This window comes from Colius striatus, chromosome 10, assembly GCF_028858725.1.
Source record: "Colius striatus isolate bColStr4 chromosome 10, bColStr4.1.hap1, whole genome shotgun sequence".
Taxonomy (NCBI): Eukaryota; Metazoa; Chordata; class Aves; order Coliiformes; family Coliidae; genus Colius; species Colius striatus.
The window spans coordinates 26,744,826-26,762,502 of record NC_084768.1 but is presented as its reverse complement, the minus strand read 5'-3'; the positions used below and the strand labels follow the sequence as shown (position 1 = coordinate 26,762,502).

Below are 17,677 nucleotides of genomic sequence, written 5' to 3'. Positions count from 1 at the left end.
AATACCCTGGAAGGGGTCTTTTCTTGACAAAGGACCCGTGGGCACAAGAGCTCCATCAACCCCTCCTTCTGCACTATTTACTTTCATTTTTCTTGCTGAGTAGAGAAAAGGTTTAAGTGCTGCCATTTGCAGATGAGAGCATTTGTATGTTAAGCCACCTTTCTGCTGTGCCAAGGAGTAAACCAGCCTCTTACTTGTGGGCACTGCTGCCAGTGTGCTTGTATTGAATTAACAATTATTCATGTATTCAATTATTTTCAAATGTGGTAGCTACAGCGAGGAAAGATCAAGTCCCAAGAAATGCTATAGCTGTCACTGTGGATACTGATGAAGAGCTGAAAGGAAGCAAACAGTCACATCTTCTGGAAGTCTGAAAACATATAAATACATTTAGAGCTCCAAATGAACTGCAAGAACTTTGCTTTGCATATATCCCAAAGGAGAATGGATGTGAATACAGTCAGTCACGAGAGAACGACCCAGGGTTGGATTCATGTGCACTTAATTATAACTGTGTGGAAAAACAATCCAAAAGGATTTTTACCACCAGTTCAAAGGATTAAGATGTTCAGATACCACAATGATATCTACAGTATAACATGGTGATTGGTAGATAGGTAAAGAGACTACAAAGCACGCCTAAGACCGCTTTGGTGATTTAGTCTGATGTATTACTTATGCAATTACCAAAACAGCAGGAGATCATTAAATTTTCTGGTAACCAGACACAGCCTTCTTAGTATCATACTATTACAAAGGCTCTTGATTGGTATTTTATCATTACACTTTCTTCCTATGAAGGGAAAAAGGCTCAATAAATTGACATTAAGCCTGTATTCTGAGGAAAGAAATATACAATCTCTCGGGCCCAGTTTATGCTGGATAATGTCAAATGCAACAGCAAAGCTCTGTGGCTTAACTAAGGCATCTTCCTGTGAACAGTAACGTGCCTCCCCAACATCAATGTTCTGTAAAATGGGGCAGTACGGTATAAAAGAACACTTTTAGTTGAAGAGATGTGCTTGGGTGGAATATATTAATCACATGGTTGGCATTAGTCATGGGGTTAACTAATGAGGATGACTCAGCTGAGTTCACACACTGCACTGAGCATTCAGTGTGGTGGTGAATGCTTGCTTACTTTAGAGAGTCTTAAGTAGCTCATCTGAAATGCACACCTACTTCCTGGAATTGGTTAAACATTCCTCATATTCAAATAGAGTTGTTGTAAGAGATCAGAAACTATACTACAGAATGTAATTCTACTTTAGAAGAAGCTTACATCTACGAGTTGAGGAAGACATTCCTTCCATCTCCTTTCAGTGACTTGATACGTGAGAGGCTTTAATCTCTCTGTTTGGATATCATAGTTACTTATGTAAAGACATCAGGTCTGAAAACACAGATGAAGTCTGCCTTTCTTGGAAGAAAACACATGAAAAATCTTTCTGTAATACTTGCAGATTTTTTTTACACCTCAGTGGAAATTACATTTCCACAAAACATCACATTTCAAGAGGCAGAATTTACTCCATGTTTCCCAAAGCATGGCTGTGGACTTCATTAGGGCAAAAATACCATCTACTCTCTTTGAAGGTGCCAACCAAAAGACTGGGATACTATTCTTTGTGAGCCACAAACTTGTTAAAAGCAATAAAACCTAGGGGTTGCAAATGCTTCAGCATTCTGGCTGCAAAGATATGTTCCAAGTCTTCAGGAGGAAAGATCTGAAATCATGTTTCTAAAAGAGGCACGGGAACATGCCAGTCTGGTGTGGCCAATTGACTTATGCAACTTCCTAGTGTCTTAGCTAAACTAAACTGAACTGCTTGAATAAATAAAATAACATACCCTGATAACAGAGGAAAGGTGAGGGCAGGTAGTATTGACTTAAGGACAGTTGCAGTTGACAAGAGGAGGGATGTCTGTAGGTGGCTGCGGCCTTGCATGAGCAGGATCAGATCTGATAAATGTATGCCACCATCATATCTATACTGATCTGAACAACTTTAAATTATGTGAAATAAACCAGATGTTTACTAATTTATGTAGTAGGAAATGTAGATGTCAGTAACTGAAATGACTGGGAAAATTACATGGACCACATGTTACATTTTCTCCAAACTTACAAAGTAATTCTCTTTCATGAACCATTTAAAGAGTTTAAACACCACCTAATGAGTCAAAAGGAGGTCATTTGAAGGAAGTAGCTTGCATTAGGTGAAATGAAGAATAATCCTTAGAAAGAATGGCTTCTAGAACTGCTACACAACATTGCCAAACTACCTGTCAGAGCAAGATAGCAATCATGCTCTAACATTACCATTCCGAGAACATCATAGTTACCTGCTCAGATGGTTGTGTGTGCTGAGTGCTGCAGCCAAATTTATTATCTTGTGGCATTATTTTCACCACTGTGGGTGTCAAAGAGGATTACTCCTGCCAGGGCACAGGAATGAATGATCATATTTGGCTTTGGAGGAACATCTTATGCTATATTCCTGTATAGCACTAAGAATTTCCTGGCCTTAAATTTACTGAAATTCTGATCACAGCTAATTTTAACTGCCATGCAATTGGAGTTAAATTTATGTTCTGCCCTTTCAAGGGAGACAGACTTTTTGTTCCTGTTTATTTAAACTGCTGCTGAAATTGGTTAATTAAAAGGATTTTAAAAAAAATCTTAATAGTCTAAACAGAGCAAACCGGTTCTGAATTATTAAGCAACATTTTAGATGCATTTAAATAACCTTAAGTGACTTAACTGCCACCTGATCCTAAGCTGTGGCTCAGAAAAATAAGATGTGAAATACTGTAGAGGTCTTGGCTTACCGGGGCTTCCAGATACAGTAAATACAGAGCTTAAGTCTCTAATACCATGTCTGCAAAAGGCATACTTTCAAATACATAACTACTGCTCCACCTTAAGGAGAACAAGCAGAAGAAATGAATAAATTCTGTCCTTCAAAAACAGTGTTTCAACAGAGGTTCTTCCTTTCTGAGAGATACCCTAAAACATGCAGAATCATATCACTAACGCTAGTGGGGTGGCTGAAGCCCAGTCTGGGAAAATATGTTCTGCATGTTCCTCCTATTGTTTCAGCCAGCCCTGGTATACTTCGGCTTCTTGCTTGAAGTAGGGCAAAATGCCCCCTCCATAAGACATTATAGAGTTTTAGGAAGACTTCTGCAGATCTCCAGCACAGAAGGAAGTGAGGAACTGATCATCCTGGAAGGCTCCAGGTCACTGAGACAAGGTGGACCTTGCAGCTGGCAGATCCAGAGCTGCCAAAAGTCAGTGTTTGGAAAGGCTTTTAAGAGAAAGAGACTTAAAAGAATTACTAGATAAGAAATACTAAGCATGTATACTTAGTGTAAGCTGGGTTTTTTTGTTATAGTTACATGCATTTTGAAAATTACAGCAATTCTTGTAAGAAAAGGAACTGTAATTCTAAAATCAACACATGCATTTCAATGTATGTCTTTCCTCCGTAAAGCCTTTGCAAGTGCATTTCAGAGCAATGCAAAGAACTTACAATATGGCTTTTCACTCTGAAAGATGTGTTGCCAAACGTTTCCAGAGTTGGAGGTAGGGGTTGTCTGCTGATCCAGGCTCACTCATGTGACAGACATTGGTTGGTGCAACATGCAGTGCTTGCCTTGGTTAAAGTACTGAGAGAAGACGTGGTTCATATCTAATTTCAGTGTTAGTGGAAAGAACACCACAGTCGGTGACAAAGACCCAATAACAAGTCACTGCATGTGCTTAACTGCTTTGGAATGTCACTGCTGCTTTAAAATCTACAAGTAGTGTCTGGAAAAGGTTAATCTGTGTATTTACTCATGTGTAGAAGTTTGTATTTACAGTAGGGTTATGATACCAACTTTAAGTTAGCTAAGGATATCTGTGTAAGCAGCTGGAACATAGAACTAAGAACTAATGAATTTTTATTTACCAAAGAAGCAAAAATACTTCAACAACACTGTATCAGGGCATCAGGACTGATGGTTCTGAAAAGCAGATAAAAATGCTCTAGCAAGTTTACCACAAGAAAATGCTGATTTGATTGAGGAGAATCCCCTTGTTCTGATAAAACAGAGACAATTTTGGGGTTGAATATGTTGTTGTGATACAGCTGAAGAAAAAAAATTAACTTAAAAAGACATTTCTTCACCTTATGGCCGCAAAAATTGTAGCAAAGTAATTCTGATACTTTCAAACACTTTAAAAAAAAAAGAGTCAGGTACTATTTAAATACAGACATTTAAAATGCTAGTGTTTTTGGGAGAAGAGTAACCCAAGTGCTCTCTTCTTGTTGCACAGATTTCAATGCATGTTTGTGATACAGATCATATAGCCTAAGGGTCTTGACAACTTGCAGTGTATTTTTAAGACACTATACCACAAAGCCTAAGGCAATGAATACTTTTACTGTACTTCCAAGGCATTCATCAATGACTTCTTTTGTTGTTTTTTGGTTTTGGGTTTTCTTTTAAATCTTCCTATGGAACAGTACACTTCCAACTTTCCAAATCTTGGAAACATGGCAGATGTCATTTATTGTTTTCAGTGGTTAGCAAACCCCTGGGGATTATATTTTGTCTGTTGTAGCTCTGATGGTCACAATGGCAACCGGACTCATACACAGTCACTGAGTCAATTCAGTCACTGAATCATTTATGTGACTCCTCATACATGGCATTGTTAGGTTGGAATCATAGAAAAAGATGACAAGGTCTTTGCTTCCCACACAACAGAACAACAGCACCGTATCCTGCCATTTAATTCTCTCTTCTCAGCCTCAGTGTTTTCTCCCTGACAGTTTCACAAATGTACTGAAAATATCAGCCTGTTCTGATGTCTTTTTTCTTTCCTACTCCATTTTTAATTTCCTCATACATGAGACTTCTGATCCATTTTTGAGTTTGTTAAAGAGGACTAACATTAATAATGATGATTATGTAAAGAAACAGCCAGTCTAAAGTGTAAAACAAATGTAAAAAGTTAGAGTAATATACTTGTAGGGTTTTTTGATATTAAATATGTACTAAGATTGTTTAGTCTGGAGGAGACTGAGAGGAGATCTTATTAACATTTACAAATATCTAAAGGGTGGGTGTCAGGAGGTTGGGACATCCCTTTTTTCTAAAGTAGCTAGTAACAGGACAAGGGGTAATGGGATGAAGCTGGAACACAAAAAGTTCCACTTAAATATAAGAAAAAACCAATTTCCCTGTGAAGGTGAGGAAGCCCTGGCACAGGCTGCCCAGAGGGGTTGTGGAGGCTCCTTCCTTGAAGGTCTTCAAGACCCGTCTGGATGTGTTCCTATGCAACCTGATCTAGGTGACCCTGCTTCTGCAGGGGGGTTGGACTAGATGATCTCTAAAGGTCCCTTCCAACCCCTACCATTCTATGATTCTAAGACATAAATATGTCACAGGTAGGGAATTATGACTTGCAAAATCATTAGAACACACCAACCCATGTTTAGACTGTGAAAGACTGGTTTTCTTGTGTCAAGTAAACGGAATGATCAGTAATCTGGAAACATAGGTGACTCTTCTAGTTTTTGCTTCCACTAGAAATGAGATGATATCATTAAGAAGAAAAGTTAATTAGCAAATGATAAGATTTCTTACATGCTGCTTTTTGGTCTGACCAGTTAGGATTCTCAATATAAGACAAGCTGTAAGCACCACAACTCCTGCTCACACAGTTATGGCAAAATTATGAGAAACTCCATTCACTCACAAGGTCGTGTGCTTGCTAAGGACATTATTTTCTTTCCCTTAGGAGTACTTGTGCCACTTTAAATAGCTTACAAATATGGTGATAAAGTATCTGTTACAAAAGAGTAGTGCAAACATACCAATCAGAGTCTTATTTCTAGAGAATTGCCACCAGGACAGTGACAAGAAACAAAGCTGAAAAGCAATCCAAGTTACTAAGCTCCTTTGTTGAAAAATGGCTTAACCAATCACCTGTGATACACCCAGCAAACAAAACCTCAGCTTATCCAGAGCTCCTCCAACTCATTTGCAGTAGGTGAGACACTATGGCCAGAAAGCTGCTGAACTTCACCCATCACTGCTTCACTCTGCTCCAGCATCTCCCTAGTGTCTGTTACCTTCACCTTTTATGCACAGCTGAACCCACTGACTTTGACCTCTGACATAATAATGGCTAAATAAGAAATTAAAGTAAATTTTTAATACAGTAGAAAAAATATATACATATTTTCAAAGAAACTTAGTAACCAGCATATAAATATCTGTTGATGAATCAACAGAATTTAATTCTTTTGTAAGCAGTAAGCAGTATTGATTTTGAGAATCAGTCACAGCAGGTACATCATTAGAATTTCGAGGTAGGAGATATAAGTGATTATTTACTGGTATTATGTAACAGGTGAATGAATAATTTATTAGAATGTACTGATTAGCTCATAACTGTGTACTATCTGACACGGAGCCTTCCTTGCTTGTAACACAGAATTGCATCGAAATGGCAAAACCAGAAAGATCAGAAGTATCAGCCCATAACAAACCTAAACACCATACTGTTAACAAGGCAGCTTCCTTCCAAAGAGGACCCAAACAGTGCTGGTTCAGCATATTTGGGCAGTTGTCACTGAATATGGTCCACAACTTGTTTGTTTCAGAAATGGAAGATTTTTTACAATGTCACAGGAAACAGATTTCACAATGCAATTTTGCATATAACTTCTGATAGCACTGGTACCTTAGCACCCGTCTTGCTTACAGCCACAGAAATTAGTAACACTCTAATGTATTCTGGCACACCTTTTACCTTCTATCCTATAACATACTGGCCACATAACATACAGAAGTAGTAGTATCTGTTCCTGAAAGGTGCATTTACTCACATCTCTCCTTGGAAAGGTGCCCAGCAGCTTGTACTCCTCCCAAGGATATCCCTTGGAAGCTACAAAATCAAAGACAACCTGCAGCTTGCTGCTGGCCAGGAAACGTCGCTCGAAGAACTCTCCGCTGGGCGTCCGAATACGCAGTTTACTGACAGACTCGGTGCTCTCCTCTTTCGGTTCAGGAGGCAAAGACTGCTCAAGAGAGAGCCTGATAGCCTGAGGAAGGAAATATAACCATTTAGGTTGCAATGCTAGAAATAGAAGAAAAGGACAGAAAGCTTTTCCTTTTATTTCTTCTAGAACTTCAAGATGTGCCACAGTGCTCCAGAGCCACAGTTGTGCTTTATATCTCAATGACAAAATCATTTTCATTAATACCTTAATAATAGCTCACCAGACAACTAATTAAAATAAATCCTTTGTTATAACACATATTATTAGGTCTACAGTTAATGCACGACGGGGATAAGTAATTTAATCATTTGGCAGAAAGCCTTGGAAAAAATTTGAATGAGAGAATCATTATAAAGTGGCCAATTGCTTCCTTAAAGGGGATAAATTAGAAGGCAGCAAAAGTATTTCTTTAAATGCACTTATCAAATTGCCTTCCTCTTGCACAGAATAATTGACCGTCTTCAGCAAGGACAAGACCCTTAGGGGCAGTTCAGAATAAAAAAAACTATGTACACAGGAGATTTATTGTAAAATTGTTAGAAGACATTAAAACTATGATGAAGGTACATTAGATACACAGAGCACATATCAAAGTAGGTCAAAGAAGAAAAATGAGAGAACAGAAATAGGAACTTTCAGCTGTAAAGCAAGCAATTATTACTATGTGCAGGCAGATGTTTTCAAGTACATGTATGCACATTTTCTGCAACAACTTGCATGAATTCAGCCCCCAAGTTGCAAGGATGTTATGTGTCTGAAAATGAGTACAACTGACTGTCTTCCTGCTAACATCGTGTATCCTTGAGATGTCTTGATGTTAAGGGCAGGAGCCAAACCTATGTTCTCCATCCTCTGCCTCTGGGAGCTACTACAACCCTAATACTATGATCACAATGTGGCTTTTTTCCAAAAATTGATGCCTAATATTAGACTGCTGAATGAGGTGGACTTGATTTTTGAGGGTACTGAGTGCTGTCAGTACTCATGGACAGCTGTTAAAAATGAGATCACACTTACCAAGCAGCTTTGTTACAGCCTCACCTCGCTTGAGGCAGTGGTTAATAAAGATGTCAGTGAATGGAAGAAGTAGCACAAATCACATTGTCTTCCCCAAAATACACCTAAAAGACTATATTCCAAACTGGAGAGGCAGGTGGGCATGGATTTACCCAATGTCATGGAACCTTCAAGGCACACACATGCTATTTGTGCCTTTGAAAACCTCCCCAAGGTCATTTAGTAACAGAAACTGATGGGAGGATGATTACATTAAGGAGAAAGGACTGGGCAGAAAGATTATGAAGGCTTTTAAATAGTCTACTTCTTACACACGAACCTCTGAGCAAATTATATCTCAGTATAAATATTTATACATAGAACTTCAGTTCATTTTTGCTCATCTACTATGAGATTATATTTTAAATAGATTCTATTTTAATTTTCTCTCTCTCCATTCTCAACCACCTGCTTACTATCTTTCTGTTTTGACATTTCCCCACACAGTATAACAACAGATGCTACATTATTTACTGAACCCAATCAATTATATTATAGAAAAATAAACAACAGTAGCTCATTAGAGCTCTTTTCTTTGTGCAAAGAGTGCGTTCCTCCCTCAAGCAACTACTCTCCAAGGCTTCAACATAAAACAGCAATTTACAATGGATATTCTGTACCAGCAAACCAAGTCAGAAAACAATGATGTGATGGATCACATTAATAACTCTTGGACCTGAACAAGCAATTCCAGTTTGTTGATAAAAAGATGTTCAGTATGTGAACAGCTCAATAGCCAGACTCTAAATATACGAACTGAACATAAAGCCACTTCTGTAAGTAAACACTGTTGCAGAACAATTCAGTATAAGTAATCTGTATACTTGAAAATGGGGAGTGTTAGTAAACATTATTGTTAAAATCCCTTTTGTTCCACTAAGCAAACAGATCCTATTATTTTCATTACTGCACTCAACATTAAAACAGGGAAGCCCAGGTATATTTTGATAACATGGATCAGAATTCCTGCAGCCTCTGCGTAAGAAAACGATTTCCAGAAGGCCAAGGTATCAGAAAAGGTTCAGGAGCAGATAAAGCAGAATTAACTATTGTTTCTATGCATGCAAAACTACTTAAAGAAAACCATACTTCTTACTTGAGTCTGAACGTGAGCTGACTGCTCAAGTGTTACTGCTGCTGTACTGATTTATGTCCAACTGCTATTAACCTCACAGAACTGCTGTCTTGCAGTTAGTCTTGACACAATTCTCACAGTCCAGCTTTGTGCACTTCAGCTCTGTTTTAGCTTCTAGTTTGAGCTTACCTTAACAACAGGAGCTAAATAAGTCATCAGATACTGTAGGACAATAAAAAAGAAGTGGACTGCCTCTTTCCCAAACCACTGAATACTATTGTTTGGATTGAATTTAGTATTTACATCATAGTAGTTTAAAAGGTGCTTGAATGCTTAAATAGTTCCCTTCTTTTAATGCAATTATCTTGGTCAAAAATATATATGCAAATGCACTGCTCAAACAGTTTGTTTATTGAGTTTATATCAGGGAATAATAAATGTGTTCACAGCCAACTTTTTTGCAGCTGTATAACGCAATTTTTTCATACATCAGCAAAGTACACAAGACTGAAATGTCAAGTATACATTTAAGTCACGTGTAGGGGGGAATAAGCAAGGCTGTTATTTATCCCTAAGTTCCAAGGACTTTAACTGAGAATATAATTCCAAATTTTGAATCTCCATAATTTGTGACAGATAAAGCTAAGAAAGTTCTATTAAGTCCACCAGAATTATTGGAATTCTGATACTTTAGAGTAAATTAATAAATATGTTTAAATACTTGTGTGTTATTTATATTTTATATAAATCATAAACATACTCAGGAAATATATGTTCATAAGCTTTGCTGACAGAGCTTTATATTTGTTAGCAACTTGCTCATAGAGTCAAAGGACAGTCTCCAGTTGACTGGGATTTCAGTCAAGGCATTTATATGTGAATATTACTTTGATTTTGAGAATTTTATTCAAGCGTTTCGAAATCCTTTTCAATCATCAGCTGTGTTTCACAGTAGTTCTGTAAGGACTTACATTCTGATAACTTCACAGAATGGATGGAAATATTTTAATGACTAATCTATCTTACCTATCTTGAAATGTGGTGGGACTTCAGGGGAGGAAACATGGCTGTACCTCAGGTTTTTTACCATGTTTTGTATTTGCCAGGAAGTGAAAAAGAGGAAGCCAATTAATATAAGTACATGATGCTTTATATAAATACCTATATGGATACAAAGCTAGGACAGGAGCTAGCCTACAACCTGAAAGGCTGCAGGAGCCATCTCTGACAGGTATTGAAACTCCCAGAATCTATAAATCAAGAGAGTCTACAAAATAAAGGACTTCGAGGAAGGTTGCTCCTCACAGCATATGGTTTCTATTTTTTAACATAGGCCTAGACACATAAAAGAGCTTTTTTGAACACAACTTGCATTCCAACAAGATTCTGTAGAGGACTGTTGAGAAATTTAAAAAATGTACCTCCTCTGCTGCAGAGAGAGACCTGGGAGTCCTGATTGATAATAAACTGACCATGAGCCAGCAATGTGCCCTCGTGGCCAAGAAGGCCAATGGCATCCTGGGATGCATCAAGAAGAGTGTGGCCAGTAGGTCGAGGGAGGTTCTTCTATCCCTCTACTCTGTCCTGGTGAGGCCTCATCTGGAGTCCTGTGTCCAGTTCTGGGCTCCTCAGCTCAAGAGGGACAGGGAAGTGCTGGAGAGAGTCCAGCACAGGGCCACCAAGATGATCAGGGGAATGGAACATCTTTCATATACGGAAAGGCTGCGGGAACTGGGGCTGTTTAGTCTGGAGAAGAGGAGACTGAGGAGGGATCTTATTAACATTTATAAATATCTAAATGGTGGGTGTCAGGAGGTTGGGACATCCCTTTTTTCTATAGTAGCTAGCAACAGGACAAGGGGTGATGGGATGAAGCTGGAACACAAAAAGTTCCACTTAAACGTAAGAAAAAGCTATTTCACTGTTCAGGTGAGGGAGCCCTGGCACAGGCTGCCCAGAGGGGCTGTGGAGGCTCCTTCCTTGGAGGTCTTCATGCCTGGACATGTTCCTATGCAACCTGATCTAGGTGACCCTGCTTCTGCAGGGGGGTTGGACTAGATGATCTCTAAAGGTTCCTTCCAACCCTACCATTCTGTGATTCAAACTCGAATCTAATTTTCTAGATTTTGGAAAATTATTCATTTTTTTTAAAAGAAGTGTTTAGTCTCCCAAATGAAATTTAGCAATGTCTTTGATCAGAATTGCAGCTAGGCTTTGTGTTACTTCCTGAAAGAAATGAAAGGGCTCCATGGTATTACATTTTTAAAAGGAAGAAGGCTAGAGGTGCCCAGAGATTCCTCCATTTACAGAGGTCATGTCACGGCTCTCCAGTTAGCCAGTCTATCTAACACCCAGCTGTATTTCAAACCCAGATGATGTAATTGTGACCCAGGTGATAGAACAGAAAAATCTGTTAAGCAGTAAGAAATTAATTTATTTTAAAAATTGAGGTTCATATAAAAAGTGTACTTTGAGTCAAAGTTGCAATGTGTGTTCAATAAAAGCTGCTATGTGCAGAAGGTTCATGAATCACAAAAGCAGTCAGTAAAGGTAAAACAACCCACCTCACGTTCTTCCTCTTGTTCTTTCCGAATCTGTTCCAAGCGAAACTGCTCTGCCATTTCTCTCTCTTGTGCTTCCCTCTGATAAACATAAACAGCAATCACACATGTATCCCCTTGCTTTCTGCAGCTGTGTTTAATGATAGCTATTAGCTATATAAAAGCAAAGAAACTTGTCAGCTTTATCAGTAGAAAGTAATGTAAGAAATAGGATATTTATTAAGTGAGCTTTTCCTGTCATTCCTTTTCAGACTTCCATTGTTAAGTGTGGCCAGGACTGCTTTAGCAAAAAGATGCAGAAAGGCTACTCCCAATGACTGCAACCGGTGCCTTTTTATAGTCACTGAAGGCAATAACAGCTCCTACAGCAACCGTCTCGTCTTAAGAGCTGAAGTCCTCTCCCCCAGAGAGGCTCTGCAGAGATTGCTGTCCCGTCACTCATGCCATCACCTCCCTGCACACACCTTTGCTCGGTCAGCCTCCAGTGATATGCGGTATGCCTCATCCTGCTCTCTTTTCACATTTTCTCTGGCCTCACGTTCATCCTGAAAAAAAAAGAAAAGGAAAAATAAATCAGCAATCAGTGGCCCAGTATGATATGCATCTTTATGTTCACCACCACCTCAAGATATTTGACTGCCTGACTCATCTAACTATTTCTAGGAGAAATGAGTTCAGAAACAAGTCAAGAGGGACCTTAGCTTTAAAAATAATGACTTACCTAAAGCTATACTTCAACTGCCATGTAATGGATTGGCATGTCCAAGCCCTGGCCTGAGGGCTGGATGTTTCACCAAGGCCCTTTGCCCTGCCATCTTTATCAGAGCTGTGGCCAGCACAGACTCCGGGAATGATGCAGCCTCCTCCCATGTGGGGAAGGGGTCGCTGCAGAGGTACATGTGGGTTGGTGCTGGAGAGGATTTCACTCCTGCATAATTTGGATGGTTTTGTAATAAGGAAGGAAAGACTCTGGTTTAGAAGATGAGGCTGGATTTTAATTTGTTCTCTGCTCAGATTGACTGACAGCTTGTCATGCAAGAGAGGGCCTGCTCCCAGGTCTGTCCTGTCCTCAGCAAGATCCATCCAGGTTCATGACTGTTAAGCATCATCCAGAGGCCTCCATTCACAGCACTGAATATTATACAAAGATGGGAAAGCAGTAAGTCCTGCTCTTAAGTATCTCAAACGGATAGATGCAGGCAGACAAGAAAAGTGAGGTTAGCATGCCAACTTCAAGCCAGTAAACCTAGGAAAGTATCTTATTAGCAGTCACAGCACAAAGAAAGAAAGGTTTACTAAAAATATGAGAATGACAAAGCGAGGCTTCATTCACACAGTGGAGGATCAAGAAGTGGATATCCCTGAAAGCTGGAATAACTGCACTGGAGCTATGTCTGATAGAGCAAAGTCTACAATCAATAGCTTCATTCCTTGTCTCTGGAGCCAGAGACAGTGTCTGCTCTCCTGTGCTTACTTGTCTTACATTTTATAATCCTCCCAGAGCCTTGCAGAGGCTGCACCAGTGCCTACAAAAATCAATAAGATTTACCTGAGAGACTGATTACTAGTGGGCTCAGCTCGGTCACCTATGGTTAGCAGTAACGCAGCACTTGTACTGGGGTGATCTGTCTCTTGTATTTCATTCAAATTAGTCTACTACCTAATGCTTAATTTTCCCATTCATCTGTGAGGTTTAATGCACATAAAGGAATTATTCTGTGAAGTGCCAACTGTTTGGCAAAAACTCAATTCTAAATGGGGAGAGCATAAATTAACTGTTATTAGCGTGTCATGCAAACATGCCAAGACGTTCCTCAACAAAACTCTAACATATTAGCGGTTAAAAAGCTCTAAAGAAGCATGCAACCACAAGAGGAAAGGACAAATTGCAGCAAAAGGTATACAACCTCCAGTTGGAAAGTAACAAGATCTTTTTAAAGGAAACTCTTCTTCCTTATAGAAACAGGACCCAAAATTATTCTAAAAATCAGTGCATGAATTTCATTCACAGAAGATAGAGAAACCATCACCTTGTTCAGCAGAGCTAAGGCAGGAGTTGAAGTAACTCTTGCAAACTGTAAGAAGAACAATAACCACCAGATAATCTATTCCCTTCCCTGGCTTCTCGGGACCTGGATAAGCTTTATGTGCTATACTCATGGAATACCTTCAAAAATTAACTCAAATCTGATGGCAGAAAGTACCTTACATTAGTAGTTCACTTCTGAGAGGAGGGAGTGTTGAAATAATTAAACAGCTTCAATTTTTATATTATTGAAAAATGCAGAAAGCTTCCTGAACACACAGAGGTTCTCAACTCTTCTCATAGATGGAATGTAACAGGAAAGAAAACAGTTTTGTACTACCCACACATAGAGACTTTCGTAAGCGTGCCATAAATTTATAACTATCTTCCCAAATCAGCTTACCAAAGGAAGATTATTTCAGGTAATGTGGGAGAGGACAAGCATTTAAAAAAATATAAAGAATGACTCCAGAGAGAACCTACTTAACATATCACACCTAACCATACACACTAACTGAATTTCAAAGGTCACACAAGTCCAGTACTGCCCAAAAGAAAACTGAAAGATCTAATGCAACTGTAGGCTCTTTCCTTCATCAAAGATTGCTAGCAGTTAAATACATAATTACTTTAATTTACAAAAAACACTCCACAAGCTACAAACCCAGTAACTCCAACCCAATCCAAAACCAACTCTCTAAAAGTAAAAAAATATAAAAATTGTTAAAACTCACTCAAAATATTTATATATACACTAATCAGAGTTAAAAGAAACTGAGTACTGGGTTTTATTTTACATTTTACAAACTGTCTAGAAAACTCCAGAAGTGATTAGAAGTTACTTGTGATGAGCACAGGATTCATTAGCTACAGAGCCCTTCAGGAAGAATTTTTGAATTAGGCTTAAATTGTATAACCTGGATGATAACTGCAAAAGCACTGATGCTATAGATTCTACATCTAGAATCTAAACATGAATTCCAGGCATTTTAAAAAATAAAAAAGGCTTTTCCCTTCCTATTCACTGCAGTTATCATCATCCTAAAAGTGGATTATGAAAAAGACGTCAGGAATGTGAAGAATTACTATGCATGACTGCCTGGTCCTCGTGAGCCACCATCTAAAAGTAAATGACCATACCACTGAGCTTTCCACTGCATTGAAACAATACTGTTGTTACTGAAACAGATCTTAACACTAAATGTGGAATCCAAATATCTTTAGGTAAGAAGTAGATGTAATGCTATGAAACATCTCTGTGTACCTACTTCTTTGTGTTAATATTGCCCATGCTCGACCAGAACCACCTCCTCTACAGAGACTATGGCAAAACTGTAATGTTCTCTGGTTCAGAGTTACACTTCAGACAAAGTTTAAACATTACATAAATCAGTTCTTCTTGTAATGCAGTTTGTTATTTTAGCCATTTCTTCCTCTCGAGAAACCACACCAAGTATGATGATGACTCAAGTCCATCAGAAAGCAAGAAAAGAAAATTCATAATGGTGATAGAAAAAGCAGAAAAACACATTTTGCAGATAATCTTTCATTGTACTAACAAAGAACACATGAAGGAAGACAGAATAGTCATACCACTAAGAACTAATGAAAAAAAAAAAAGCCATGCTGTCTAACAACAAAATTTGAGGTAGCTGACAACTTTCTTGCTAAACCTTACATAAAATGCAGCATTAACTGAACTTCAATAAACTTCTCCTAAATTGTTGTTGTTTCCGAATGTAAGGTTTAACAATTTAAACCCAGGAATCACTTTGCAGCTGATTTGTTTCAGGGAAATGTATTATACTTTATTCCCCATTGCCCTCTAGGATCAGTTTTACTGTGAAGTAAAACCAGATGAGACAGAACTTGAGAATCATGAGCACAAGACATTTCTCAGAGCACCAGTGAGTAAATGGCTACTACATGAAAGAAAGAAAGAAAAAAAGAGTGTATTTACAAATGCTGAATGCTTATCAGAGAGACAGTTCATTTCACTAAACCACTCCTGAAATTAAGATCTGAAAGTGCTTAGGGCTATTCATGGGAGCGTTAGAGAGTAACACCCCTTTATCCAAACAAACCAGTGCCAGAAAGGCATTAATTTGACTCATTAAGATGACAGACTTGCACATTGTATAACTTAAACATACATGATGGGGAATATATGGAAGCAAAAAGTGTACACAGAATGTGTTAGGCGTATGAGAATGATGAAGACAAAGCAAATGAATGCTTCTGCACTGGCAGAACCACAGGTGGGGAGGCAGGACAGGGCAGGGCAACGCAAAACCACCGTAGGATTCTGCCTACCTATATTGAAGGCTGAAAGCCCAGACACAGATACTGATTTTTGGGAATTACCTTCAGTGACAAGAGAAAAACCAACCCCAAAACTTTCAGCAGTAGTCCTGCTGTGACTTTCAACGGGAAATGAACCAGCCAGTTCACATCTACCCACCTGGGCTGTATAGCAGGGAAAGCTGCTGTTTATTAAGAGCAATCAAATGAATATATAGTGACTGAAACCATCAATATGTATAGCCAAAAAAACACATGAACTAAAGACATTCTCATTTTATCTATTCTCATTTTCTTTCCTCTGTCGTTGCCTTGCATTTTGTCAGGTCTAAATATGCTGTAAACTCTTGAAGGCAGCACTCGTACCTGCTGGTGCGTCAGTGCAGTGAAGTGCACAATGGGAAACCGATCGTTTGGGGTGCTATCATATTACAAATATAAACCTGGAAAAGTTAATCAAATAATTTTTGATTACTGTAGTTTAATTAGTTATAACTAGTTATAATTAGTAAATGTGCTAATTGGATTTTTTGAGGGGTTAAATCACAATCTTCCTCAGACGGCTGTCATCACCATCAAGCTTTTGCGCTTCGGAATTTAATGAATTTCATGTATTTATTCTCATAACCTCCTGTTGTGCAAATACTATATACCATGATACACATGACAGTGTTAGATGGAACACAGATCATCAAAGGTATTCAGGTGCCTAATTTCTACTGGTTTTAATGTGAGCTGCAGTGCCTAAACAGAAATTGCAGGAGTCTCCTGCAGAACTGTTGGAAGCACTCATGCCACCTTCTAACTCATGGTGAAGAACACAACTGCAGGTAGGGAGTGGAGAAAAGTAACCAATATGAAAGAGGAAAAGATGAACAGATCCCAGATGAGGAGAAAAAGCACTAGGACTAATTCTCTTTAGCTTCCTTTGTCGCTGAGAGACATATCTTTGCAAGAAGAAAAAAGAAAGGCATTGGAAGATAAACCTGTTAAATTATCGTGTAAAAAAATCTCTTACATTTGACAGCTGTGAGGTAGAAGAGGAGGAAGATATGGTGATACCAGGCTTCATACTGCAAACTTATGGAAGTAATACCTGGCCAGTAAAATCCCATCTAGCACAAGAGAGTGCTGGGGTGGACATAGAAGCATACTTTTAGAAAGAGCTGTGGCAGGGAAAGGAAGGGGAATTTATGTTACTGGTTTGGAGGTCCTGTTTTCTTTTATGTATCTTTTAAAATCCTCATCCAGATATGGACCAGAAAGGACCTATGTTTTCCTCATGCTGTATCTAGGAAGAAGAGATGTCACCTGAGATCAGAGAGCAAAGATGGTGACTTTGCAGCTCTACATTTTTCTACAGCTCATCTTCAGTCAGAGTCCCTTTTACACTAAAGAAAACAGTATGTCAGCAGACATAGTTTAAAGTAAATGGAAGGTTTTAATTGGTATTTGTAAAAATCAGAAGGTTTTTGAAACAGCCATGAGTATTACGATTCCACCTTGAAGTCTAATCTGAGAGCAGGAGTGCTAGTGTTGCGTAACGACAAAAATAAACACGAGAGACCTACTGTTACTTAAATGTGGACAAGTTGGG

The 17,677-nt window shown here is 38.7% G+C and overlaps 1 protein-coding gene across 2 annotated transcripts in view; it reads right to left on the bottom strand.

The window, feature by feature from the left end:
- FAF1 (Fas associated factor 1) overlaps positions 1-17,677 on the bottom strand; it is a 163,034-nt gene that overhangs the window by 9,585 nt on the left and 135,772 nt on the right. For both annotated transcript variants that reach the window (XM_062003980.1, XM_062003981.1), the window contains exons 16-18: positions 12,218-12,298; positions 11,757-11,834; positions 6,888-7,103 (exon numbers count right to left, since the gene is read on the bottom strand). In XM_062003980.1, the coding sequence (XP_061859964.1) occupies positions 6,888-7,103; positions 11,757-11,834; positions 12,218-12,298 (375 nt within the window). The remainder of the gene's footprint in view (positions 1-6,887; positions 7,104-11,756; positions 11,835-12,217; positions 12,299-17,677) is intronic.